Source organism: Cyprinus carpio, chromosome A5 (assembly GCF_018340385.1).
Source record: "Cyprinus carpio isolate SPL01 chromosome A5, ASM1834038v1, whole genome shotgun sequence".
NCBI lineage: Eukaryota > Metazoa > Chordata > Actinopteri > Cypriniformes > Cyprinidae > Cyprinus > Cyprinus carpio.
This window is the reverse complement of record NC_056576.1, coordinates 37276086-37302885: the sequence shown is the minus strand read 5'-3', so window position 1 is coordinate 37302885 and position 26800 is coordinate 37276086. Positions and strand designations below refer to the sequence as shown.

Genomic DNA, 26800 nt, shown 5'->3' with positions numbered 1-26800 from the left:
ACGAGCGTAAACTAAACACAGCACCTCGGTCAACAACGGTTGACTTAAAATGGTCTGATATAATACGTCTTCAGTCAATATGGTCAAAAATCTCAGACACCAAACCAGTTAAACTCGCTCCGCTGTGAACTGCCAAAACGTTTGATTAATATCATTGTAGTTTTGGTTGTAACTCTGATAGTCCCACACTTAATTGTGTGTGTGTGTGTGTGTGTGTGTGTGTGTGTGTGTGTGTATGAAAGAATGTTTTGTATTATTTAAATATATTTGTAATTACACATTTGTAATGACAAAGCTGTGATTTAGTATGCCTTAAAATATATTAACTTTAAATGTAATATTAAATAACGTTCTACAGTTAAAATTATAATCCAGTACATCTTTACATGTGCTTTAGTATGTTAGTCAACACTTCAAAATAAGTGTACTCAATTAAGTGCACTTTGTAAAATTGTATTTTAGTGTGATGACCAGAAATGTTCATGAAAGTGTCTCTAAGTACATTTAAGTGTCTTTTTATTTCATTATTATTATTTTCTGCAAGTACAGTTTTTAAGCATTTTTAAGTTTTCGTTTTTATTTTAAAACTACAAGTGTGCATTCAATGCAATTAAACACTTATTTTCAAGAGAGGAAAATCTGTTCCTATGTTGGTTAATGAGGTCAAATATTTACACTTTAGCAAAACATCACAACAGGTACATAAATAAACGTGTCTTAAATCCCGTCGCGTCTGTAACTCATGTGGGGCAGTGTGGTAATCCCGTTAAAGGATAAGGACTGACGCGTCTTTAGCAGGTTAACAAGGCTATTTCACACAAATGAGGGATTAATACCTCAGTGTGAGAGCGACCGAGAAGAAAGAGAAAGCTTCAAGAGACAGAACACACACAGCGGGAATCATGATTTGAAGGCAAACTTGTATACAGCAATCTGGGACAGAGGTAAAAAGATTTGAGGAATAAATAGTGATTGCTGTGTTGTGTGCTAGCAAACATGAACCGCTGGTGATTTTGTTTAGCTTTATTACAAATACAATGATTACTACAATGACAGATGGATTTCTAGCGGTGTTAACAGCTGATTGTAACGGATGGGTTTGTGTGGTCTTAAATGCATGTTGTCTGCCCTTTGCTTCTCTGTTCCTTTTAAAGTAATTTCCTGGATGCTGATTTGAGGTTCAGATTGTCCTCGATGTAGGTCAAACTGTTTAGCACTGATGGGACCGTAATTAGAAGCAGGGTTCAGAGAGACTTGATGAGAAAACCACAAGGAGTGGTGTGGGAAGTAATCTACGTTCTACATTCTACATTTTGGTGCTTTTTTTACTTTAATGAGATTAGGTTTAATTAAAATGCTTTTAAAACATTTCAACACTCTCCTGTCTTTGGGAGTCTAATGACCAAATAAAAAGCTTCTTAAAGTTATTAAAGTCACATTGCATTGGTTGAAGGTGCAGTATGTAATACTGACAGCTAATGGTTGAAAAGGGTACTGCAGTCCGAATTCAAAATATTGGACAGTTAGTTCTCCCACCTCCTCCTCCTCAGACCTGACACTCACGTGGGTTGCCAGATTGAGGAACGCAACAAGAATGAGCACAATTGACAATAGAAGGTGACGAGTCGTACAGTGTAAGTTGATTTATTGCGTTTTAACATGCCTCTGGTCAGAGCTTTTTAGATGTTTAGACATACACTTTGGCTTTTTAGGTCGGGTAGAATTTGCGATCATTAACGCAGTTCGTTTGCTGGCTTAGATGCCCAAAATATACTGTGTTTTCTGCCAACTGGCAACCCGAGGTGTTGAAATACTATTGGGTAAAACAGGCAGTAGGCGGAGTCACACGGACCAAAACAAAAACAGATGTTCCGACACGGAACACACATTTCAAAGTGAAATAACTGGCTGTAGCATTGCTTTTCGGAGAAACAAGTTCATGATCTTAGCATGTTTATAATATTATTATTATTATTATTATTATTTTTATTTTTTATTTTTTCAAAAAAAAAAAAAATACATACAGCACCTTTAACCTCTTTTATTTAGTATTTGAGTCACCCTAGTATTTGTATAATGGAATAACTTCACTGATGCCATTTTCAGTGCTAGTCAACCTATTTAAATGCTTTCTGTTTGTGTCCAGAGTAATCTGTGCTATTCAGGATAGGCGCCGAACCCTGTGCTGCATTTTCCTTAAAATGCTCTCAGTATAACAAAACTTCCTTTATAAAGGGACTGCTCTTTATGTGCTTTCTAGGCTATATTATCCATTTAGATTTGTATGTATTTTTTTGTTTCGGCCACGTACATGCTGCAAAGTTTCGGGAATGACATCTGCATATTCATGTGGAATTCACACTTTGAAAGTGCTTTAGACAAAACAAAAAATATACATGAAAATGTATGTGCATTGAGGCTAGAGCAAACTTATTAATTTCTGTAACACCTTCAGTTTTTAATTCTGGAACAGGCCCTGGATAAAACTCTGTTTGAGCAGTTTTCATTATCAGTAGCTCATATTTAGGCGATCACACAGAGTTTTGTGGCAGTAGACTATGCTTCAAAGTCAGAAAATTTTGCAGGATATTTGTTAATTTCCTTCGTGAAAATCTCTATACAGTTAAAGTACACAGTAATGGAAACGGGCTTCCTAGGCATGTGCTTATGCTCGCTCGTCCATGGGGGGCCCCAAACACAATGAAGAGATGTATAATATTTTTTGTTTTACTATGGACTATCTACAACTGTAAAATAACCAAAACACCAGAAGCAAATACATATAACAAACAATAGGGTAAAAAAAATGACTATTTCCATGTTTTCCACCTTTTTTTATGTACGGCAGAGACATAAATCAGCGCCTTTTCCCAGCAAAGTACTGCTTTTTTTGTTCCTTCCGGCTGTACTTACCTACCTTTTTTTTTGTTTTAGGGTTTGTTTTCTGGCAACTCTTTTTCAGCTTGCGGTGTTATATTTAGATGCTCTGTTTTAAACTATGCAAAGATATTTTTAGCTGCATGGCTGTCAGTAAGTCTAAGGGTCAGGCATTGTTGCTCGAGTAAGATTGGACTGATTGGAATAGCTGTCCGAGCCTCAAATATAAGCTGACGCAGTCATGCTATTGAATGATCTGTCATATGGGTCAAGAGGTTCAGAGGTGGTTTTGGCCACTCAGAGTTTCCTGATGACAGCTAAAGCACTCTTTAGAAATAAACCTGCTGCGCTACATTAAATCAAGGCAAAACATCTGAAATGTGGAGCAGGACAGTAGCGCTTTCAATCAATTGCTTGTAGAGGGTTTTTCTGTAATATGGTAGAATATTTTTTGACACTTTTCAACAGGCACTCCTCTGTTTGCATGTTCTAGATCTTGTAGTGAATGATTCATCCATGTTCACTCTCAGAAGAAGATAAAGGGCCATCACTGGGCCGGTACCCTAAGGTACAAAAGCTAAAAAGTACATCTTTGTACCTTATTTACCCCTAATATGTATAAGTACCGTTTGAAAGGGTACCGAGCCAGTTTTGTACTGTTGTTTTGATCTTGTAATTTTCCATCCAATCCTCCATCCATTCAACAACTGTTGGATAGCAGAGTTCCTGTGCTTTTATGTTTTGAATAATCCATTAGTCTTGAATGCAAGTCTTGGAAAAAAAAGACCTGCCAGTACTTCAGTTTCACCACAAACTTTAGCTCAACTGGTAAAGAACAGCACTAGATGCACTGTGTGCATGCTAAATGCATGCATGTAGTAATACCAAGGTCATGGGTTCGATTCCTAGAAAACACATGCCCTGATAAGTTTAGTTTGAATTTGTTATACACACAAGTCACTTTTGATAGAAGTGGCTACAAACACATCAAGCATAACTATAGCTAAACCTTCATCATATGAGTTTAAAGTGCAGAGTTACAGCTTAGCCTAGATTTGTCATAAAGGGGCACTAAGTACTAATATACACTGTAAAAAAAAAAATGTTTTTTCACAGAAATATACTGTATTATTTTACAGATATTTTCAGTTTTTTTAACGTTACGTGTAAATGTCATTAAAATACAGAAAAAAACTTTTATTAAAAACATTAACCATAAAATAAAAGTAATAATCTGTAAATTCATATAATGAGAAATTATAGGCTTTTTTACAGGATTATTCTTTTGTTTAATTGGCTTGAATGTTAAATTACATTAAATTCTATGTAAAAAGACAAGAAAATTCACATATTTAAAATTAAGACAACTATGTGTTTTTTTTTACTGTGAAACCTTAAATTTAAGGTAAATGCATGTAAAAAAACAATCGTAAAAAAACGGTAAAAAGTCTGGCAGCAAAGTTGCCAAACACTTACCGTCAAATTACAGTAAAAAACCTTAAGTTATTCTACGGAATAATTCTGTTTTTTAAATACAGATATTTACTGTAAACATTTTCTGTATTTTTACCGTTCCACTGCTAAAGAATGAAAAGAAAATGTCATTAAAAAATGTCTGTAGAATGTTAAACAAATGAATAAATCTGCATATAAACTGGAGATTATTGTAGAAATACCTTAAAATTATACAATTAATTAAAGTCTTCTGTTTTTACACAGTATTCTTTGGTAAATTCGTAACATTATCAATTACATCCACAAGAATTCCCCGTCAAAGTACAGATTATTAGATGTAAAACACACAAAAATTACATAACATTACTTAAAAATACCGTATTTTAAAAGCTTTAGGTTTTTATTTTATGGGATTATCAAATATATTAATATTAAATTCCTGTTAAATTTAGTTTTTGAACTGTAGAAAAAATAAGATCACATTAAAAATAGCTTGCAAAGCCATATTTTTTTATAGTCATTACTTTATATAAACAATATTTGACAGTAATTACAAGCATTTATCCAATATATCTACATACTTTCCCCATTAATGTATGGGGTTTACTTTGAATAAACATACTTTTATAGTAATTAAAAGCAACTATCCAATATATTTACAGACTTTCTCTATTAATGTATGGGGTTTATTTTGAATAAAACTCAGCTTTTGTAGTAATTAAACGCAACTATCCAATTTATATACATTCTTCTCCCATTAATGTATAGGGTTACTTTATATAAACATTGGTTTTATAATACTTAAAAGCAACTATCCAATATATCTACATACTGTTTCCATAAAGTCATGGAGTTCACTTTATATAAAAAAAAATGTTTATAGTAATTAAAAGCAATTATCCAATACATTTACATACCTTTCCCATTAATTTATGGAGTTCACTTATATAAACTTTGTTTTATAATACTTAAAAGCATACTTTTCCCAATAATTCATAGTTCACTTTATATAAACTTTGTTTTATAATACTTAAAAGCAACTATCCAATATATCTACATACTTTCCCCAATAATACATACTTCACCTATTAATGTATGGAGTTTACATAATTTCTTTTATTTACTATAAAACAATGTATCCAATATATCTATAGACTTCTGCCATTAATGTATGAGGTATATTTTCCAAAAGCATTTTTGATAGTAATTGAAATTAACGATCCAAGACATACATGTCAGACACTCTTCAGAGGAATATTTGTTCTGCAGTGTATACATGGGTTCATTTCATCTTTTTCAATTTGGTCTCATATGTGCTGTGTTGGTGTTGTAATTGCTGTCAAACTATCTCTGAATGCAAATTCTAGAACTAAGTTTTGTATTTAGCTTGTAATTTGCAGTTATTTCTAAAGGTGTATATATATATATATAAATAACACACACTGAATTAAAATCAGAATTTAATTAAATCCTTTTCATTTTCACATTTTACATTTCATTTTAAACAATGTCTAGAAAAATTACACTCCAAGTGTAAAGTGTTACACATGCTATTGCTGTTCAAATTTTACACTGTGGGGTATTTAACACCTCTGCTGTTGTTTTAAGCGTAATTAATAATGTCCTCTTTTCAGTGCAAACAAAAAAAATAATGTTAATTATGATAAAAATAAAGTTAATGTAAAAGGATAGACATAAAATCAGGAAAGCCTTCAGACAGATGTATACATTTCAACATTTATTGAACAAATGGGCAAAGTGGCAACTTTAAAGCATATACCAGATGTGTAGAGGTTAATTAGTCAGTCACATTCATTAAGTGTTGCACAGAAACAAAGTAGTTAATAAAACACAAAATCATCAAATTTACCTAGACATGAACAAATATGACGTGTAGATTTGAGTTGTGTAGCATCCATGAATGATGTTCCTCATCGTCCCATCAGTGAGCGTGTATGGCTGTGTGGTCTCTTCTCTACAATCAAGCTGTTCTTGTTAGTGCCTGCAGATAAAAGACAAAAGTAACACTCAAGGTCAGCTCAACAACTGTTTTTTTTTTTTATATTAAATGTGTTTTACATATACAACCCATTTGGCAATATTTTTAGGCAGACAATAGGTATTGACAGAAATGTCCAAATGTACCTTTTTGAAGATGTTTTTCAGCTTGACAGGATGACATTTTTCCAGATCCCTTGCAGCCTTGTAATGACGGTGGAATCAAATGAAGTAGGTGACCAATTGAAGCAATATAACTGTCCCATTCTAAATAACAGATATGACAAATTCAGCAAAAAATGCATGAACACAGAATATAGATACAACATGAATATAGATATTCTTATTCTGAAATATAGCCTAAACTTAGACAATCTGTTTCATACTTCTTACCAGCTGATTCAGAGGTCAACTGGATCCTTGAAGGTCTTCTGAGGCTTCTTGAAAAAAAAAGAAAAACAATTAATGACAACATCTCTCTCAGGAACCATTCTGCTAAGTTGATTGTGTAGTCACACAGTGGCTCTGTTCACAACCTGACATTAGCAAGCATCTAGGGTGACACATATGGCCATATACTTTTATTACAGGATTCGTTAAAAAATGAAAAGTTCATCAGTTTACTCAGCCAAGACTTTTGTTATCTTTGAAACACAACTGAAGATTTACAGTTTCACCTACCTTTAACTCACATTCATACGCAGCCCCGCACGTCACCTGTAGGAGAAAAACATACAATCCGCCCTGTCAGTTTATAAACCGACACTTTTTGTTAAACCGAGGGAACGGTTTAAGAATTCATGAGTACGGTTTACAAACTGACGGGACGGATTGTATGTTTTTCTCCTACAAGTGACGTGCGGGGCTGCGTACTTTCACGATACTTGCATAAACGAAACGTTACTTGTCATAAACACTTCACGGAAGCGCGTTTGTGTCTTGACGCAGATATGACGACACGATAGACATGATATTCAGCGCTGAGAACAAGCAACGCAAGACAGTAGCGAATAGAAGTTTTTAAACGTGCTCTAATTTCAGACTTTTGCATTAGATAACGTCAATCAAATTTTTGGTAAATGTTCCTCGTTATAGCAGCTCTGTCTGCAGAAAGACTGCACATCTGCAGCGACGAGACGGACACTTCTACACGGTGTTGTGCGTCACAAAAAAGATATTAGCGCGTAATGTTTAACACTCACACTATTACCGTTTCAAAGCATGGAAACAGCGAAATGCCGCACTCAATGTTTTAAAAAACAAATGCATTTACCATTTGATGAATTCTCTCATTTTAGTAGAAAACCTACCGAATATAACGTTAGCAGCTTCAGTCTTCAGCGCCAGACTCGCAGTAACCCCAGGCCGAGGAGGGAACAGAGGCGAGAGGACGACCAACTAAAAATAAAAGAAAAGAAGTGTAAAGCATATAACGTTATAACATAAATTAACGAACGAACTTAACACTGAACCTGACAAAACACTCGCGGTTAGTAATTTCTAAATGTGTTCACCACCAAATCATATTTCGAGTTAAATTATCAACAAAAATGTTTTTCCAGTGTACTTTTATCAAGAGAAAAGCAGTCCAGCTTACCGTCTCGGTCGCTCGAAGAAAAGATGACGTTGTCGCTTCGCGAGGCAGCAGTCACTGAAGGGCGGAGTCCAGACAATTCGGCGGGTTTTTTATTTCGCACTTTTAGTGTAAAAGTGAACAGAACACCATATAACAACACTGAACACGAGTACTGTTTAACACTGTGGATTGTTAATTCAAATCTTTGGGAATTAATAACTTTTAACACTGCAAATATTAAACTGCTGATTTTACTGTGATTAACTCATCAGTGAATGTTTATGATTGTACAACATCCCACTATATGATCATCATGTTTTGGTCAGAGGAATGATTTGGCAAAAGTACAATGCAGCCAGTTCACATCATGCATAGGCCCACTCCCCTAACATAGCCTAAATACAGAATGACAATACCAGTACACAGAGGGCATTTAGAACAGAGACAGCCAGAGAGCCAGACAGCCTGAATGGAGTAAAACAAGCTTGCACTACCCTGACATGTTAGAAGTCTTTGACTTCAGTCATTAATGGCCATCTTGCGATCTTCATCCCACTTTCACGGAGTACATGGGCCCATGAGCCCCAAAGTCTATTACAGATGCTGGCCTGGGGCTCTTTTCCCAGTACCTACTTTGCTGGTGTCTGTAGTGTCTTATCAACTCAGACAGGAATGAAATTAGCACCTCACACCTATCAAATACAGGGTAAATTTAAAACTTCCAAGTCCCCTGCCACCAATGCAGAAATATACAATTAAGAAATATTATTTTTCAGAAGCAAAGATAAAACTTTGCTAGCCACTTCAGCTTAAGATTCAACAAGTGCAGATACAAGAGTGATAGATAAAAAATATATACATAAAATAAAAATAAAAAAAAACAGCTATGTAGGCTACCTTTCATGCAGATATGCTGTAAATAAAAATAAAAAAAATAATTACTGTGTGTTATACTACAGACACAGATCTAAAATATTGCCTTGAAAGATGGATGAATACAGCAGGAGGTATTGTTGCAGTGTAACTAAATATACAATTATTGTACAGGAAATAATTGCACAGCTTAAGTTTAATATAAAATTCTTAAATCAAGAATAGTCAGTGATTGTTTATGCATCATATATCCAGTGTTTCTACTGTCAGGCGCTTACTCAGTCTTTACAATTCTGAAGTGTTCTGTAAAAATTTCATAAGTGGCAGAGAAAAAATTGAGTGGCAACATTTTCAGCCCTCACCCGTGGACTGTTTCAGCTGCTGCTGTCTGGCAAGTGGTGCTGCAGCCTCAAATCTCTTATCATCATGCTTTGGGACAGTTTTTCCGCAAGACAACCAGGCTCAAGAATGCTGGACACTAACCTCCTAATGCCTGTCTGCCTGTTGGTGTGAAAGGACTCTTGAATCTTGTGTGCTGATATGTCCTCTTTTGGCTTGGCTTTTAAGAACATTGTCCTTTTTTGTCTGTTTGAAATGCTGCCCTGACAGTGTTTTTCTGTTATCGTATTGACCATAGACTATATTGACACATGTCCACTTTAAAAACGTTGAAACATTAAGACACAAAATCATTCTATATTCAACAAAATTCAAGGCCCTCACTGCAGTGAAATCATTAGTCCTCGGTTGATGGGAACAAACAGCCACACTATGAATAAAGCTTTACAATGGGGTGCTATATATTTTTAATTTACAATAGGTGAGCAATGTGTGATAGACTAGGAATTTATTCTGGGGCTCAACAGTTCAACTAAGGCTCTTGTAGCATAAACTTGAGCTTTAGTAAACTGGGGGTGAAGGAATTGTAGACATTAAAATGGTTGAAACATTACACAACCGTGTAAACAAACATCGTAATTGTTTTTCTAGTCTCTGTGCTTTAGATATCACTAAAGGTAATTTAATATATTTACCCAACCGGCACATGACCTACCTTCAACGTTGAAATATGATTGAAATAATGTCAGTTGTTGTTTCAACATTGAAACAATGTTGAAATAACGTTTAATGCTACATCATGGTTGAAAAAGGTTAACAAAAACACTTCTAAATCAACGTTGAATTTTTTACAAGATCTGTACGTTGAAATAACATAATGTTTTCAACAACATACAACATAAATATAGATATTTATGTTGTATGTTGTTGAAAACATTATGTTGACGTACAGATCTTGTAAAAAATTCAACGTTGATTTAGAAATGTTTCTGCCTTTTAACGTATTATTATGATAATTAATTAGCATTTAATGATTTTTTGATCATAACAGCTCTTCAATGTATATGTTAAAATATAATTATTATCATTATTAACAATAATAGTTTCACCCTCAAGAGAGCAGTGCAGCAGAAACCTTTTGCCTTATGTGATTTTGTGTGAATTTACAATTTTGTCCGCTTGCCTAACAGTTTACATTGCATTATTACATTTGTATTCATACACTGTCATGTCATTTGACCAATTAATTAAATAATAATACAGACTGCAAATAAAATTTAATACACAGCTGTGTTAACTCGCGCAAACTATTGCTATTGTTATTTGTTGTTTTTGCCGTTTTACTTTGAGCATGATTGGTTAATCTGTCTGTTTTACAGGAAACTGTCCAATGAGAATGTGCGCGGCTCTGCGCGCCTATTTTAAATTTGAAAATATGTCCGTTAATCTCGGTCGGGAGCAGCTGCTTTGCGTTGATTACTCGGTCAGACCTGGATTACTTTATATCTGCCTGTTGAATTCTTACATTTTGAGCGAATATTAGTTGATATGACAATGAAGATCAAAAGCTGGAATGTGAACAGAGGAAGGGGTCGTACGTGGTCTGTAAATACTGGCGATATCAGGTAAGAAAACATTTTTCAGTCCTTAACAGTCTAACATTAACGTTTAGGGACACGGGTAACTTAACTGTCTAACGTTACTGCAGCCTCGTAAGATAAATAAGTATCTCTGTGTGTGTTTTTGTACTGCTTCACTATTAGCGTAGCGATATTAGCACGTATTTCATGTGTTAGTACCTTCTGACATTGCTGTGCTTTGTTGTTGATTAGTTAACGTTATGTGTTTATGTTGTCAGCTAACGTTAGTTTAAAACTCAAACGCATGAGAGGTAAAAAAAGCATGGGAATGTGTAAAGTGATAAAACCGTCATTTATTCTTTAGAAGTATGTTTACATAACCTCTTCAAACACTGATAACGATATTGAAAAGATATTTGTTTATTCTTTTTTTTTTTTAGATCAAGCTTTGTAATAAGATTTTTATCGGGGGAGAACACCCAACAGAAAGACCCATGATTCACCAACGTAAGTCAATTTTACCCACGTACTATTCGAAAACCTACACTAGGATAGTATTAAGTATGATTTTCATAATGTTACTGATAGAAAGTCTGAGTAACTTTCTGTCCTTTTGTCTTTCTTCTGCTGAAGTGGCGCACTGAAAGGGGAGATTCATGTCACCTTCATCAGTCCTTTCTTTAATCACTGGACACCATTAAGGGAAAGACCCTCAGACGTGTCATAATAGGATAAATGCGGCTTCAGGTAAAATTATTTGATGGGGTTAGGGTTATTTGATTTTGGTGTACCAATTGGCTTTTTTGTGTGTGCTTCCCTTGCTATGATACACATTTCTGATGGGATTGCCATGCTTTAAGTGTATGTTTACATTTTTAATCATGTAATAACTAACAGTCTCAAAGATGACATTACTCAGTTCATGTTGTGTGAATGTAATAATGGCAAACCTTTTTTACAATTTAAATCAATTTCATATAAATAATATATATATTTATATGTTTCCTCACAATGTCAAAAGTGCTTGTTAAGTGCGGCAGCTTTTTTTTTTTTTAATACATTTTACAATTTTAATAAGTTAACATTATGCCGAGTCAGCAGGGCTAACGTTAAAACTCGCCGTTTGTAACGTTATGTTATGTATTAAGCTTATAAAAGTCTGTCTAGCTTTAGCAAAGGTAACATTATGCCGGTCCTAATAAAGTTAAAACGTTATTAACATTAGCCCTGAATGTGAAACATGCATCAGCCATCATAGCATTAACGTTAAATACCTGTGGTTGACTAACATTAATTAATTTAATAACGTTAGCTGTTAACTTAACGTTACATCTTACAACTTACTGTTGCCTCTTGCAAACAAGTAACAGTTAAGTTAACGTTAAATAAAAGGCTATTGCAGGTTGGAACCTTGTTTTATACAGTCTATGGTTTAACTTAGTTAACGTAATGTTAAGTTAGGACTAGGGATCGACCGATATGCATTTTTCAGGGCCGATGCCGATACCGATTATTACAGATCAAGGAGACCGATAACCGATATTTTGAACCGATATGTGTCTAGTGTAAAAATGAAAATTAATGTCAAAATTAAGAATAAAAAGGCCTCTGACAAAGACTCTCTTTTAAATTATTTTAACACATCTTTAATTCTGAGAACTGTTCATAATAACAACATTAATATTAATAATAATAACAAACATAAAAAGTGCTGGGAGCATCCATCAGCAGCATTCTGTAAACTAAGTAAAACTTAAAGCAAATTTAAACAGCAACAAATGAACAAATAATGGAAAATAAATATAATCTCTATCTCTCTCTCTCTCTCTCTCTCTCTCTCTCTCTATATATATATATATATATATATATATATATACATATATATATATATATATATATGTATGTGTGTGTGTGTGTTATATTTAGCATTTTATTTGCAACCCAGAATTGCATTAAAATCACACACAAACCCATATTGTAATAGTGTTTTATTTTTATTTTTGATGTGTAAAATGTTTGTTTGACTGTTTATCACGGCGATACAAACTAGGAAGTATACAGGACAGCGTCATCCAGAAACGTGCAATGTGAGATTATTGACAATTTACGTTATTAGCATAGGGTTACTAGCAGGGTGCGATTTGTGAAATATTTTGAAAAATTTTATGAAATGTTTTTAATACGACGGAAATTGTATTTAGTGTGATCTCAGTTTAATAAAAACATTGTAAGCCTACGTTAGGCCTATTAATTGTAATGATTTAATGTCCACGGTTATTCAAACAACAAATTACATCGAGAAAGCAAGCAAAGAACACAACGGAGCTTTTTGAAACTCCGAATCAGTTAAAACCATTGCGTCGCAAAATGATTCACTGTTTCGATGCGCTTCAATCGGATCGCGTATCGCGAATCATTTGATTCGGATCTGGACGTCAGAGCGGGTTTGCATGATGTTTTTATCCCCACCGGGGATAAAAGTTATTCAGCAGAGGCAGGGATGCATAGACCAGAAGGGGCGAAATCCCCCCCATCCCCCCCGGCAAATCGCACCCTGGTTATTAGTCAAATGAGAGAGCGCGGCCGCGGAGAAAACTAAATCATGAATAGCGAGCTCGCGTCGCGTCAGGGCGTCAGAGCTCGCGCTTGATGCCCTTTCAGATCTTCAAAATTGCATAATGGTAATTCTGAATCTGTATGATAAATTATTTTGCAATCATGTTAGAATAAAGCAATATTTCTCCAAATATGCGCAATTTTTTGACTAAGAGCCCTAACGGAACGGACGCTGTTCAGTGAAGCTATGTGAACAACTCAAAAAAAACCGCAGCAGACGTGAGTGAATTCATTCGTGTTGATAATCTAGTCACAATTTAACATTAAGTTGGCCGAATGGTGAGAGAAGTAGGTTTTAGTTTCACTATCTCAGCACTGATGTGATGATCCGTTAAAGCATATCACTGCAATGACGGACATTGACCGGGAATTCACAGTATAATAACTGAACGGGGCTTGTCATCATAAATCGATTATATTTAGGTGTTTTGCAACTTCAGTGTAGTGATTTATTGCAACTTCAGGAACGTTTACTGCATTCTTACCTTCGAGAGATAACTTATTGATGTATGATGAGGATCACTGAAGCAGCTCCTGTGCTTTCGGTGTGAGCATTTTCCAGCCGCGCCAGCCGTATTGATTGGCCAGGCTCGTGACTCCCAACAAATCAGACGGACGATGGGCGGGGCTTAGTCTAGGCCACAGAGCGGTGCGCTCTGACTGAGGTGGCTGGATCAGTGCCAGATCGCGCATTTCAAAATAAAATGATTTTATCGGCAAATCTTATTCCAAAACGTCTTCTGGAAACAGACTCTCAACACAAACTCTCCTCGGCGCCGATAATCGGCCACGCCGATAATCGGTCGACCCCTAGTTAGGACCTGACAAAGACTTGTCTCAGTGGCAGTTTGTTTTTAACTTAACGTAAGCAGTGGCACATTCAGTCAGTTAACATTAACGTTAGCTTGATACGAATACTATTAATCTAGGAAACTTTATAACGCTACGTTGCTCCTACAATTAAAGTAACGTTAAATTACTGGTAACGTAAATACTTTACCTGTAACCTGCGCGTAACATAACGTTACCTCCTAGATGCCTGGATTTTAACTTTCTCAGCTGACTAAGTTTGTTCTCCTTTATAGTGAACCAGACTCATTGTGAGTGAAAATAACGATTTAACATGAACTTTCATGTCCTCCTTATCCATAGTTTTTGACAGATTGGACTAGTTAACTTACTTCAACAACTTCTGGGTGAGTGTTTGACAAGTAAGTCGCTGAATTAGTTCTCGGCGGTTTTTTTAAAAAATATGCCGGTTTTTCCGGTTTATGACTTTTTTTAAAAAAAATTTTTTATGCATAGTTAGGTGTTTAATGCATTTTCTACTGGTTGAGAGAGGAATTACTGCAGTAAATTGACCTAGAATGGTCTACTTTACTGTCACTGGACTAGAATATTCGTTCAGTGGGTTGGTATTCGATTTGAAAATTTGACATTTGAATATTCCTTTTTTTGTTTGTATGGACAGAAGTGCATGCCATCAATACTTAAAGGGATAACTATTTTGATAATAGTAATTCCTCATGTAAAACATTTGTTGGTTCCAGCTTAATACATGTGAAGATTATTTACCTTTTCTACTCTTTAATTTACTTTATAAACTCTGCAATAATAACAAACTATTCCATTTGACAATGAATGAAAATTCGAAAATCATGACCCATCTCTAAATTCAATAATTGTACTGCGAGTCAGAATAATTAAACTCAGTCTCTTGCCAAAGTTTTGTGCCAAAATCACACTTGATTACAGTCAGTTTTACAAGTGGTTTTAAGATTTTGTTGATCACATTTACACAGCAGCTTGAACCCTTTTAAGAAATTTTAACCTCTTAATGTTCCTGCATTAGAAGCAGTAATAGAGCCAAAGTTTGTTCATGCTCAATTTTCATTCAAGTTCCAAACTGCAATTATTGTTAAGCGGCAACCTAATGGCTCTTCTCTGCCGATGAAAACAAAACAATGTGGCCACTGTTGATGTGTAGGAATTTTTACAAGCATGATACATCTTATCTATTTTTCAGGGCAAGGCCTGGTGAGAGCCACTACAGAGGATCATAGCCATTGTTGGAATTCTGAAAGGACGTGGGTGAATATCAATCTGCCAAATGAACATTCACATCTGTATATTAATACTGATTATATATGAACTTGTTTGTTTGTAACTGGAAAGAACTTAGCTTCTATTGTTTTTGACTGAAGGACTTGACCATGTTTTAAGCCTGTGTGCATTTTCTATTACCAGTACCTGCTCTGGCCGTGCTCCATTTTCCATTGCAGATCATACCCAGAGATAGTACCCCTCAGTGCTGCTGGTCAGCATAGCAAGGCCACACACAACTGCCGCGACGTACTGTTCAATGCGACACACACACCTGCGACCCACATACAGCTGTCTCTTGATTTAAGTTACTCAGAATGTAAAGACAGATACTTAAAGGTGCTCTAAGCAATGCCGGGAGTCGTAACTTCTTGTTGACGTTCGAATTGTTGTCAAACAAAACAGAGGCTAGCTAGACCCTCCCTCCTCCTCATCCGTGCACTAAGCCCCCCAACCCCCACCCCCAAATCTTTCTTGTCGGTTATTGGCTGTAACAGTTTGTTATGTTTCGTGGTGCGGGTGTGCCCAGTTTGTTTTTCTTGTTGTTTGTGGAGCCTGTAGTGTCTAGAGAGACCGTGTTTTTTTTACAGTGTGTTCAGGGGACAGGCAGCTAGCGGATAGTGAGGAGATGTTTGCAGGATGTGACAAAAGATGTTTTGGCCTAAAAAACGTGTGACATCACTTAGAGCACCTTTAATTAATATAACATTTAATTTAACTAAAACAAATATCAAATACATGTCTAATACTTCATCAACGCGTCATACTCCTGGAAAAGACCCACATAAAGCGCAGATTTTAAAATGATTAATATCCACATCACTGCTGTATTTTTCAGATGTCAGATCAAATTGAGGGGAACAAGCCTGCATCCCAATGTGCACACTATCCATCCTAAATAGTATATAAGAAAATACAGTATATATTTTTTGTACGATAGTTGTTTTTGTAGAACATCTCTGCAGTGAATGTTTTTGTTTAAATAATTCCAAGGATATGAAGTAGATTATTATTTTAACGTTATTACATTGCATTTCAACGTAGGCATACATTTGATGGCTTTTTTTTATTCTGATGCGAGTGATGTACCGTTTTTACACACTTATCTCATTAAAAGGGGAAAAGTCTGTCCATCTTCATTTCTGAAAATGTGTAACATTTGAGACCCCAGCTCGGTCACATTTATATTTCATTAATGTTAATTAAATAACTTGAAGTTCAGAAAGGAGTTAGAACTACCACTTGAGGTGTAGGAAACACTGGGACATGCCATTATGTACAGTAATAGTACGATTTGATTTGACATTTGAACTTAAATTGAAGTGTTCAAGCCATTAAAGGGTTAGTTCACCCAAAAATGAAAATTCTGTCAGTAATTACTCACCCTCATGTTGTTCCAACCCCTTAAGACCTTCGTTCAACTTTGGAACACAAATTAAGATATTTTTGATTAAATCTGAGAGCTGGATCACTCCACCATAGACTTCTATAGACGTTATAACTTGCTGGCCCAGAAAATGTATTAAATACAACATTAATATAGTCCAAGTGACTACAGTGGCTCAATCTTAAGTTTATAAAGCGACAAGAATACTTTTTGTGCACAAAAAAAAAAAAAAAAAGAACTTTATTCCACTATTAATTTCCTTCTCTCTGGGCCTCGAGTCTTTTCACGTAGTGTGATAGCGCAGCGCGTCTGTGTTGTACGTCACACACTGCTCACACGTAGGCTCACTATTGGCCGACGCTGGTCATGTGTGTGGTGCGTGTGACGTACAACACAGACGTACTGCGTTATCGCACTACATGAAAACACTCGAGGCCCAGAGAGAAGGAAATGAATAGTGGAATAAAGTCGTTATTTTTTTTTTTTTTTACTTTTTGCGCACCAAAAGTATTCTCGTCACTTTATAAACTTAAGATTGAGCCACTGTAGTCACTTGGACTATATTAAAGATGGCTTTAATACATTTTCTGGGCCAGCAAGTTATAACGTCTATAGAAGTCTATGGTGGAGTGATCCAGCTCTCAGATTTGATCAAAAATATCTTAATTTGTGTTCCGAAGATGACAGAATTTTCATTTTTGGGTTAACTAACCCTTTAAACAAATTAAACAAACATCTTCCCACCATGTATTTTTCCTCTTCCACGGTCGGTGATGCAGGGAGTCTTGTGATCGATTGTCAAGCCAGCCAATCACAATTTAGCAGCCTCATCTCTGATTGGCTGGAATTATGGCATATTGTAACGCTGGGTTGTGTTGAGCAAGCGAGCCGTCTGCGCTTAGAGAGCACTCAGGGCTGGTATGAGAGGAGCAAGAAAGTGAAACTTTGCACATGCGAAAGAGAACATCTGCACACATCCAAATACTTATTTTAAAAGCAAAATTGATTTTTGTACGCTCTAAATATTTTATTATCTGAGAGACAGATATTTCTCCGCAAAACTCGGTTCACACACGTGCGAAATGCCCATTCGCATGCTCAAAATGTGATCTTGCGCACGCAGAATTGTGACCAAAATCTAACCCCATAAACTTTTTGGGCATTTATCCTTATTCTGTTGTGAACATGAGCTACTCTCTCTCCCAAAGCCACAAACTAGAGAAGACTCAAACTGTGATGTTATCACGTGTAAAATCTGGAGCCGCTTGTTAAAGGAGAACTCCGGTCAATTTTAACATTGAGCTCATTTTTTTTGTAAATTTGGAGTGCTGTCAGTACAGAGAACAACGACAAAAATTGGTGTTGCCTACACTGTGTTATCCTCTTTTTAAAATTTGCACCCTGTTGACTTAAATGGGGCAAGTTTTAAACCTGCTTTTAGCCTCTTAACATCCTTGATGTGTCATTACAAGTGCCCAGCCATGTGAGTGATTCCTTTCAGAGTAAACACGGTGAATCTGACTGCAGTAGATGTGAAAGATATGAAAAGTAAAAGTGATGTTAATTCAGCCAGCGCACATATTAGGGCTGGGCGATATATCTAACGATATGATCATGCGCATCTAGTCAGTAAATCTGGTTTCTTTGATTACCGCTAAATCGCCATCACCTGCTTTCAAATGTAGCGGCATTTAATAGACAGAGCCGTAGTTCACTGACAAGGTACGCAATATCGCGTTGATTATCGAAGGCGATACATCTGGGATAATGAACGCGATATTGCAAAGCTTGTCAGTGATCTACGGCTCTGTCTATTAAATGCCGCTCCATTTGAAAGCAGGTGATGGCGATTTAGCGATAATCACAGAACCAGATTTACTGACTAGATGCGCATGATCATATCGTTAGATATATCGCCCAGCCCTAGCACATACCTGTATTTACTTCCTGTCGAAGTACACAGAAGTCGATTGTCGAGTTCACGCGTGTGATCATAAGTAACTTAGCAACAGTGGAGAACTCGACAATTGACTACTGTGGACTTCGACCGAAAATAGGAAGTAAATACAGGTATGTGCGCTGGCTGAATTAACATCACTTTCACATCTACTGCAGTCAGATTCACTGTGTTCACTCTGAAAGGAATCACTCACATGACTTAACATTTTTCTTTCGAGGGGAAATATACATCTCAAATGGGGATCTGCAATGAAAGGATGGGACATTGCTGTAAAATGTCAGAAAAATTTATGTATTTAGTGAAAAAAGTTGTTGATGCAAATGCTCTTAACATAGACCTTCCGGTTTTTGTACATTCAAAACACCATATACTAATACGGAATGTGTGGACATAAACTGGAATGTTGCTTGTAATTGCTGTCAAATAATTTTTATATTAAGTAAATCCCATGCACTAATAAGAAAAGTCTGTAGATATATAGTTGCTTGTTATTACTGTCAAATTATGTTCATATAAAGTTGTTAGTCCCATGCACTTATAAGGAAGGTCTGTATATATCGGAGTTGCTTATTATTACTGTGAAACAGTGGTTATATAAAGTAAACTCCATGCCGTAATGGAAAAAGTATGTACATATATTGGACAGTTGCTTGTAATTGCTATCAAATATTGTTTACATAAAATAAACATGTGTAATTTTACATATATTGGAGAATTGCTTGTAATTACTGTCCATTAATGTTTATATAAAGTGCACCCATACATTGAGCAAATGTCATGTTGATATATTGGAAAGTTGATTTTAATTAGTATAAAGCAATGTTTATATAAAGTATACCTCATACATTGATGGTAAAAGTATATAGATTTATTGGATAGTTGCCTTTAATCACTATAATATGTTGTTTAGAGTAAACCCTTGTACATTAATGGTAAAAGCATGTAAAGTTATTGGAGATGTGTTTGTAATTACTGTCAAGTATTGGTTATATAAGGTAAACCCCCATATATTAATGGTAAACGTATGTAGATATATAGATATATTGGGAAGTTGCTTATAATTACCATAATAAAAATGTTTTTATAAGGTAAAGCCCATACATTAAAGGTACAAATATGTAGAAATATTGGAGGGTTGCTTGTAATTACTACAAATAATGTTTATATAAGGTAATCCCCTGTACGTAAATGGTTAAAGTGTTGTAGAAATATTGGAGAGTTGCTTGTTATTACTGTCAAATAATATTAATATAAAGTAAACCCCCGTATTTAAATGGTACAAATATGCAGAAATATTGGAGAGTTACTTGTAATTACTGTCAAATAATGTTTATATAAAGTAAACTACCGTATTTAAATGGTAATAGTATTTAGAAATATTGGAGAGTTACTTGTAATTACTGTCAAATAATGTTTATATAAAGTAAACTACCGTATTTAAATGGTAATAGTATTTAGAAATATTGGAGAGTTACTTGTAATTACTGTCAAATAATGTTTATTAAAGTAAACTACCGTATTTAAAATGTAATACTTTAGAAATATTGGAGAGTTACTTGTAAATAAAATAATGTTTATATAAAGTAAACTACCGTATTTAAATGGTAATAGTATTTATAAATATTGGAGAGTTACTTGTAATTACTGTCAAATAATATTTATATAAAGTAAACTACCTTATTTAAATGGCAATAGTATTTAGAAATATTGGAGAGTTACTTGTAATTACTGTCAAATAATGTTTATATAAAGTAAACTACCGTATTTAAATGGTAATAGTATTTAGAAATATTGGAGAGTTACTTGTAATTACGGCCAAATAATGTTTATATAAAGTAAACCCCCGTATTTAAATGGTAAAAATATGTAGAAATATTGGAGAGTTGCTTGTTATTACCGTCAAATAATGTTTATATAAAGCAATAACAGTTAAAAATATGTTTCCGAAACTTAATATCACAAGATCTTGTTTTTTTTTGTACAGGATAAAACCAATATTTAACAGGAATTTACTGTAAATAGATTGAATAATGACATAAAATAAAAGGTTAAATCGATCAATATACTGGTATTGGGCTTTAAATTAAGGTATCTGAAAGTAATTATACAACATTTTCTATGTGTTTTACATAGAAAAGTCTTTACTTTGACAAGGAGTTCTTGTAGAAGGATTGGATTATCTTAAAAATATATCAAATAATACTGTATTAATATTAAATATTAGTCCTTGTAAAGCAGATATTAATGTCTTATTCTGCATGACCATGTTTTAGATCCCTTAATCCAATCCATACCTAAACTTAACAACTACCTTACTTACTATTAATAAGCAGCAAATTAGGAGTTTGAGACAAAAGTCATAGTTAATAGTTCATTAATCGTGAGAATCGGTCCTTACAATAAACTGTGACCCAGTATTATTTATTCATTATTCCTGAATTATTGAAGTTAAATATCATATTACATGACTACGCATTACTTTACAGATCGTTTATGACCTACTAGCTGTATTCTGCCTGAAGAACTAATGGTGCAATCAAATACGGTACAGTAACAAACTAGTAAGTAGTTGCTAAACGTCTGGGTTCCAATTTAAGTAAGAACTTGCAAACGGCTGGTGCAACCCTACTCTACATCTAGGGTTTAAGATCGTTCAGATATCCTTAAAAAAAAAGCTAATTATCCATTTGTGCCTTGGATTTGCACTGTGTGCATGTGTTCACATTGTTCACCGCTGCTCTGCAGACATTCTCTGCTAGTGAAAGGTGTGAAGGACAAGAGCTCTAAAAAAAGAGAGCAGGGGGCTTATAGGCGGTTGCCCACTGGAATAATGGCCACCGTTGATAAATAGATGACTGTGGCACCTGAGTTAGCGGGGGCTCTGGGGCCCCCAGCTGCCATGGCGACAGAATTCCAAGGCTCTCCATTGGCTGACGCGTTGGACAGCTGATGGGGGTTTGGAGAGACGTATAAAGGGCCAGGATTTGTCTCAACTGGGAGTTGAAGCTAGGTGTATGTTGTGTCGTCTGTAACTATTACAAGGCGATTTGCTCTGATTGCTCAAGCAAACTCTTATTTTTGGAGCTTTTAAAGATTATTTGGCACCTAGAGAAGCATACAAACAGACCATGCCTGGCGTCAGTTTGGACCCCACACCAGATCTAGTCGACCAAGTCAGTCTCCAGGACAATCAGGATCAGGATTGTGCCGAGTCGGGCCTAGAGGCTGTGATCGGGGACCTTCTGTTACAGACGGTTGCAGACGATGAAGACGAAAAAGCAACCGATGAACGTTTTTATGAGCTGGAACTCAATCTTCAGCGAGCCGTGCAAGAGGTACATTGCGATTTGAAGGTTTTCGGCAAAAGTATGCAGGCACATCTGGAGGAAGCGACAGCTCAGGTCACGCCTGTTGTTGAGGCCATCGCCGCCTTACAGCAGGAGAACGCGAGTTTAAGGATCCAGCAGGAGAAGCTTGCAAGGCAAGTAATGGAGCTTTGCAGTGCCCTTGGACTGCCTGAACCGAAACTGACGCAAGAACAAGACGTTGATCCAGCGAACAGCAATCCATCTGATGGTGAAGTCAACCCAGTGCTACACCCTCCTACCTTTGCTGCGGTTTGCCGCACATCATCTGTGTCATCTCCCACCGGCAGAGTCTCGCGTAGCAATAGCATGGTAGTATAAGTGTGGCTTTCTTCCCAGACATTTAGTACTTTTGCTAAGGCAAAGAATCAGTTTTGCAATTTAAAGTGAGCCAAAAACAGACGTGCATTGGGACATGAACCATATCTAGAGACCACTTGGGATGGCTCTTTTGCTTTGGTCCAGTTTACCACTAATTGCAGTGCCCCAAGAACACCTAGCAGTGCGGTTTGCAAAAATTATTTCATTTCAGTAAGTTAACTGTGACTCAGAAAGATGCATATTATAAGATTTTGCCAAATGAAACAAGTAGTATTTTCATATTTATGCTTATGAATGATAGAAAATGGTTTTTGCTTTATGAATCTGTTGTCGTCATTTGGATGGCTTTGGTTTGGAAAGCATAATTTTCCACTATGTATTATTATTAGTCATATGCACTCGCGGTGAATAATGTGGACTGGAAAATTTTCCAAGGAAACCATCTAAATATAGGGGATTGAGTTAAAGCTTTAAAATTCTCAAGATTTTCTTTGATTGAAGCTTGTGCCATACTTTTGCTCTTTCTTCACAAATAGACACACAGACTTACCATCAAAGATCCCATCTGGTATGAATATTTCATTTTAACTTATGCTTCAAATAGATTTTATGGCTTAGTGCAGTACATTTGAAATCGAAATGAATCATATGGCCCATTAATATCTGATTAATTGAAAGTCTTAGTGTCTGACTTTGTTTCCAGGAAGAGATTTGATTCCGTCAGATCAGATTTTCCAGGGATCTCTTGATTTAGGGCAAGTTACGCTCTAGATATAGTGCAAGTAGTTCATTGAGCAGGAAAGTTGGTGGTAATTTAGTTTTGCATGCATGTGCTTAAGAGAATATTAATTCCCTAGATTTGGAAACTGTAGTGAGGTTTGTGCACTGCTTGAAATATACCTTGGCGTGTTAAAAGTGGGCTAAAACCTGTCTGAACTAGACTGGTGTGAAGCAAAGCCTTGTTAATCAGGGATTAGTAAGAGGTAGAAAGATAGTAACTCGTTGTGGCACAAGATTTGCAGTGGGCATTCAAGTTGATTTCTGCAGAAGTCTATCACAGGTCTTTCTATGTGTTTGGTGATGTGCTTTATTGTGTGTGGATGCAGACTCTCATTTAAGGAATAGCACTTTTGCCTTGTATACTTGTATATTTTTTTTATGGGGCTGCCAAAGTTAGCACATTACCTTATGAGATTAAATAAATGTCTAATGATTTTGAGTTCATTTAACACCCTGAATGCATTTAACTGATTTGACATAATTGCTTCATTGTAGGGTTCAACAGTGCGAGCGCTTCACTTGCATTTGCGACTAAAAATAGATGTGGGTGAATTGTATAATGTATTTAGGAGCATTTGTGCAAATAAAACAAAGTAGTAAATGTCTTAAATGGTATAACAAAAAGTCATTATTTTAAGAGGTTGGAAAAGCAGGAATCACTATACAACCTTTTGTGATTTATTAATTGTAGAAAGGCTATGATTTCTTTAAGTAAATGTGAGCATTTCAACGTAAAAATGTGGCACTGTTTTGTAATCCTCAGGCTTGCGGTTTCAGATCAGGTCATAATCAATGAAAACCGCACATTTTTGCCAAATGATTGCTTATGATTGTCATGCATGCATGGATAAAGTTGTTTTTTTTTCCTACTGGTTTTTATTGGTATTTACACAATAAAGAGTATCTAGCATTTAATAAACCGTAAACACTTGTAATTTCCATCTGGCCTGCCTCGGCACAGGAAGAAAACTGAATATTTTTATATATATATATTATATATATATATATATATATATAGTATATATATATATATATATATATATATATATATATATATATATATATATATATATATATATATATATATATATATATATATATATATATATATATATATATAAATATATAAATAAAATAACATTAGTACAGTTTGTTGCTGAAATATATAAAAAAAAATCCATTGTACTTTCTGTATTCTAATAAATTAAATCTTTTTTGCTTGTTTTGTTTGTACTGTAAATTTCTCGTACCCTTTTATTAAGAAAAAATTATTTAAAATGTTTTTCAATGCGCTCCTAAACTCAAGCAAACATGTTTCTTGGGGAAAAAGTAAGCGTGAAGCCCTACATTGAGATCTTTATGCATTGAGTGATTTATTCAGATCTAATAGTTTTAAAGTTGTGCATTGTTTTGTCCCAAGCATTTTATACCACAGAGACCTAATTTTCCACAGTCTCAAGTGTGCTAGCACTCTAAACACTGTCGATTTCTGACCGTCCGAGCGGACACACGTGTCCTTCATTGAAGCAGAGATCAGTGAAGCTCTTGAGTGTGACGTGGATGAGAGCGGCAAGCCGAGGCTCCCAGCGACATTCACAGAAATCACTGAGCTCTCATTCCTGTCTAAATGTCAGCGGGCTTCTACGGCTTTTGTGTAAACACAGCTGTAGCCATAGATCAGATTCAGAAACATTCTCTCCCTTCCACCAGCCCCCTTTTCCATCTCCTCTTTCTGCTGTAATGCTTTCACTCACTCTCTGCTCTTTCTTGCCCATCTCTCCATCACTAGGTTTATTTTTGGACGGCTATTTTTATTGTCCCTGCTCTTAAATCCTGATGTCAATTGTGCTGCTGTCGATTCTAGCCTGCTTTAGAGATTAGCTGTCCAGAGATATAAATGTCATCACTGTGTTTTAGTATCATAGTATAAGATCTTATCAGGCATCTGTCTGTCTGTCAGCATTACCAAGATGTTCTACCCATACGCCAATATAATGCATTTTTACATGATAAAGTGGAAACGTTGTGATCATGCATTTTTCTGCAATTGCGATGACCACTTTTGAATATTATACATAGTCTTAATTCGTTTTTCATTTTTAGAGTTCAAAATGTTCAAAATAAGTTTGAAAGCTATTTATGTTAAATATAAAATCAAAGTAGTCAGATTCTAAAGAGAATTTTAGCGTAACAGCTGTTACCACAATATAAATACATCAAAATGACTTTGAGGAACACTTAAGTTCTTTCTTAAGCTAGTGGCCATGTGTGGTTAAGCTGATATGATATATGATATGATATATGATATGATATGATATGATAGTTTTATAATATACTGACAACTCTGTTAAAAACACAGGTGGTCATGAATAAGTCACACTATGAATCGAAGTTCATCACAAGTAGCTTTTCCACATGCTGAGGTGAATGCTAATGTACAGAAGATACACGGTTTCATGCACACAAATACAAAACACCATCATGGTAACACAAATTACATGAAATAATGTAATAAACATCAATATATCAGCATAAAAACCGTGTGTTTAAAAAAACAAAAAACAAGAAGAAACCGTAATTAAAATGAAAAACCATCAAATGTGAGCTGGGAAAGTAACAAAGATGTATACAGTATTTTACTGTAAAATGACATGAAATGTAACAATATATAAATAAGAAAACAAACCAACAAACAATTAACAAATTAACACTGTATCATTCTGTAGCATGTGTGTTTTACCAATAAAATTTGATTTTTTTTTATTTTATTTTTTTTACAATGTAGCTTTATAGTGTATCATACATACAAACATCATGTTGTTGTGTTTTATCCCCCCACACTCACAGATGGAGACGGAGCCCATTTCTCTTGTGGGTGAATCTGTGTGCGAGGCGTCCCGGGACGTCCCTGTGCTTCCTAACGGATCATCCACAACCTCCGTCAAAAGTGAGAAGCTGACCTCAGAGAAGCTGCAGGAGATTGAGGACGAGGAGATCCTGGACAAAATGGTACTGCAGTTCTCCTGCTGTTAGATACAGACATCACTTCTTTATTTGCGCTGGCCCCCCCCCCCCCCTCCCAATTCTTTATTTGCGCTGGTGCATCCCTACTTTGCCATGTTTGCACTGTACCGCCTGCGCTGAGTGTTTTTGAGTGTTAACTTCGTGACATACAACAACTCAAAAAATAAATAAATGAAATAAATGTTTCGCATATCTTTGAAAAGCTGAGATTTTGTGATTCGACTGATGCAACCCATTAAGATTTAAGATACAGTCAACACAGCAGTAGAATCAGTGTCCCTTTGTCAGACCACCAACAAGGCTTCATGCTGTGATCCCATTGTGTTTTCCAGCTAATAGCTCCCAGCTGTAGTCATCTGCAGGCATCTGTTTACAAAAGAGAAAAAAATTAGGCAGAATGTTTTTTTTTTTTCTTTTTCAGGTGTGTTCAAAGTTATATTGCTCAATAACCAGTAAGACTTACAGAGTGTCACCTTTCAAAAGAGACCAAAACCACTCATATATACTCCAAATGGTTCAAGAACAGCTTACAGTTTACTTTGGGTA

At 35.4% G+C, this 26800-nt stretch overlaps 1 protein-coding gene and 2 long non-coding RNA genes across 4 annotated transcripts in view; 2 read left to right on the top strand and 1 right to left on the bottom strand.

The window, feature by feature from the left end:
• Positions 1-26800, top strand: part of LOC109054416 (smoothelin-like) — a 122761-nt gene that overhangs the window by 53250 nt on the left and 42711 nt on the right. The window contains exon 11 of the mRNA XM_042757144.1: positions 26078-26239. Within this exon, the coding sequence (XP_042613078.1) occupies positions 26078-26239 (162 nt within the window). The remainder of the gene's footprint in view (positions 1-26077; positions 26240-26800) is intronic.
• On the bottom strand, positions 6058-9325 carry LOC109069730. Of its 2 annotated transcripts, none has more exons than XR_006160136.1 (5): positions 7928-9325; positions 7641-7728; positions 6717-6770; positions 6478-6597; positions 6058-6334 (listed from the first exon to the last, which is right to left on the bottom strand). It is a non-coding gene; the product is annotated as an uncharacterized LOC109069730 (long non-coding RNA). The 2 variants fall into 2 exon arrangements; XR_006160135.1 differs by having other exon boundaries at positions 6724-6770; positions 7928-9324.
• LOC109045833 lies at positions 10078-16861 on the top strand. Its single transcript, XR_006160137.1, has 4 exons — positions 10078-10743; positions 11139-11205; positions 11332-11445; positions 15341-16861. It is a non-coding gene; the product is annotated as an uncharacterized LOC109045833 (long non-coding RNA).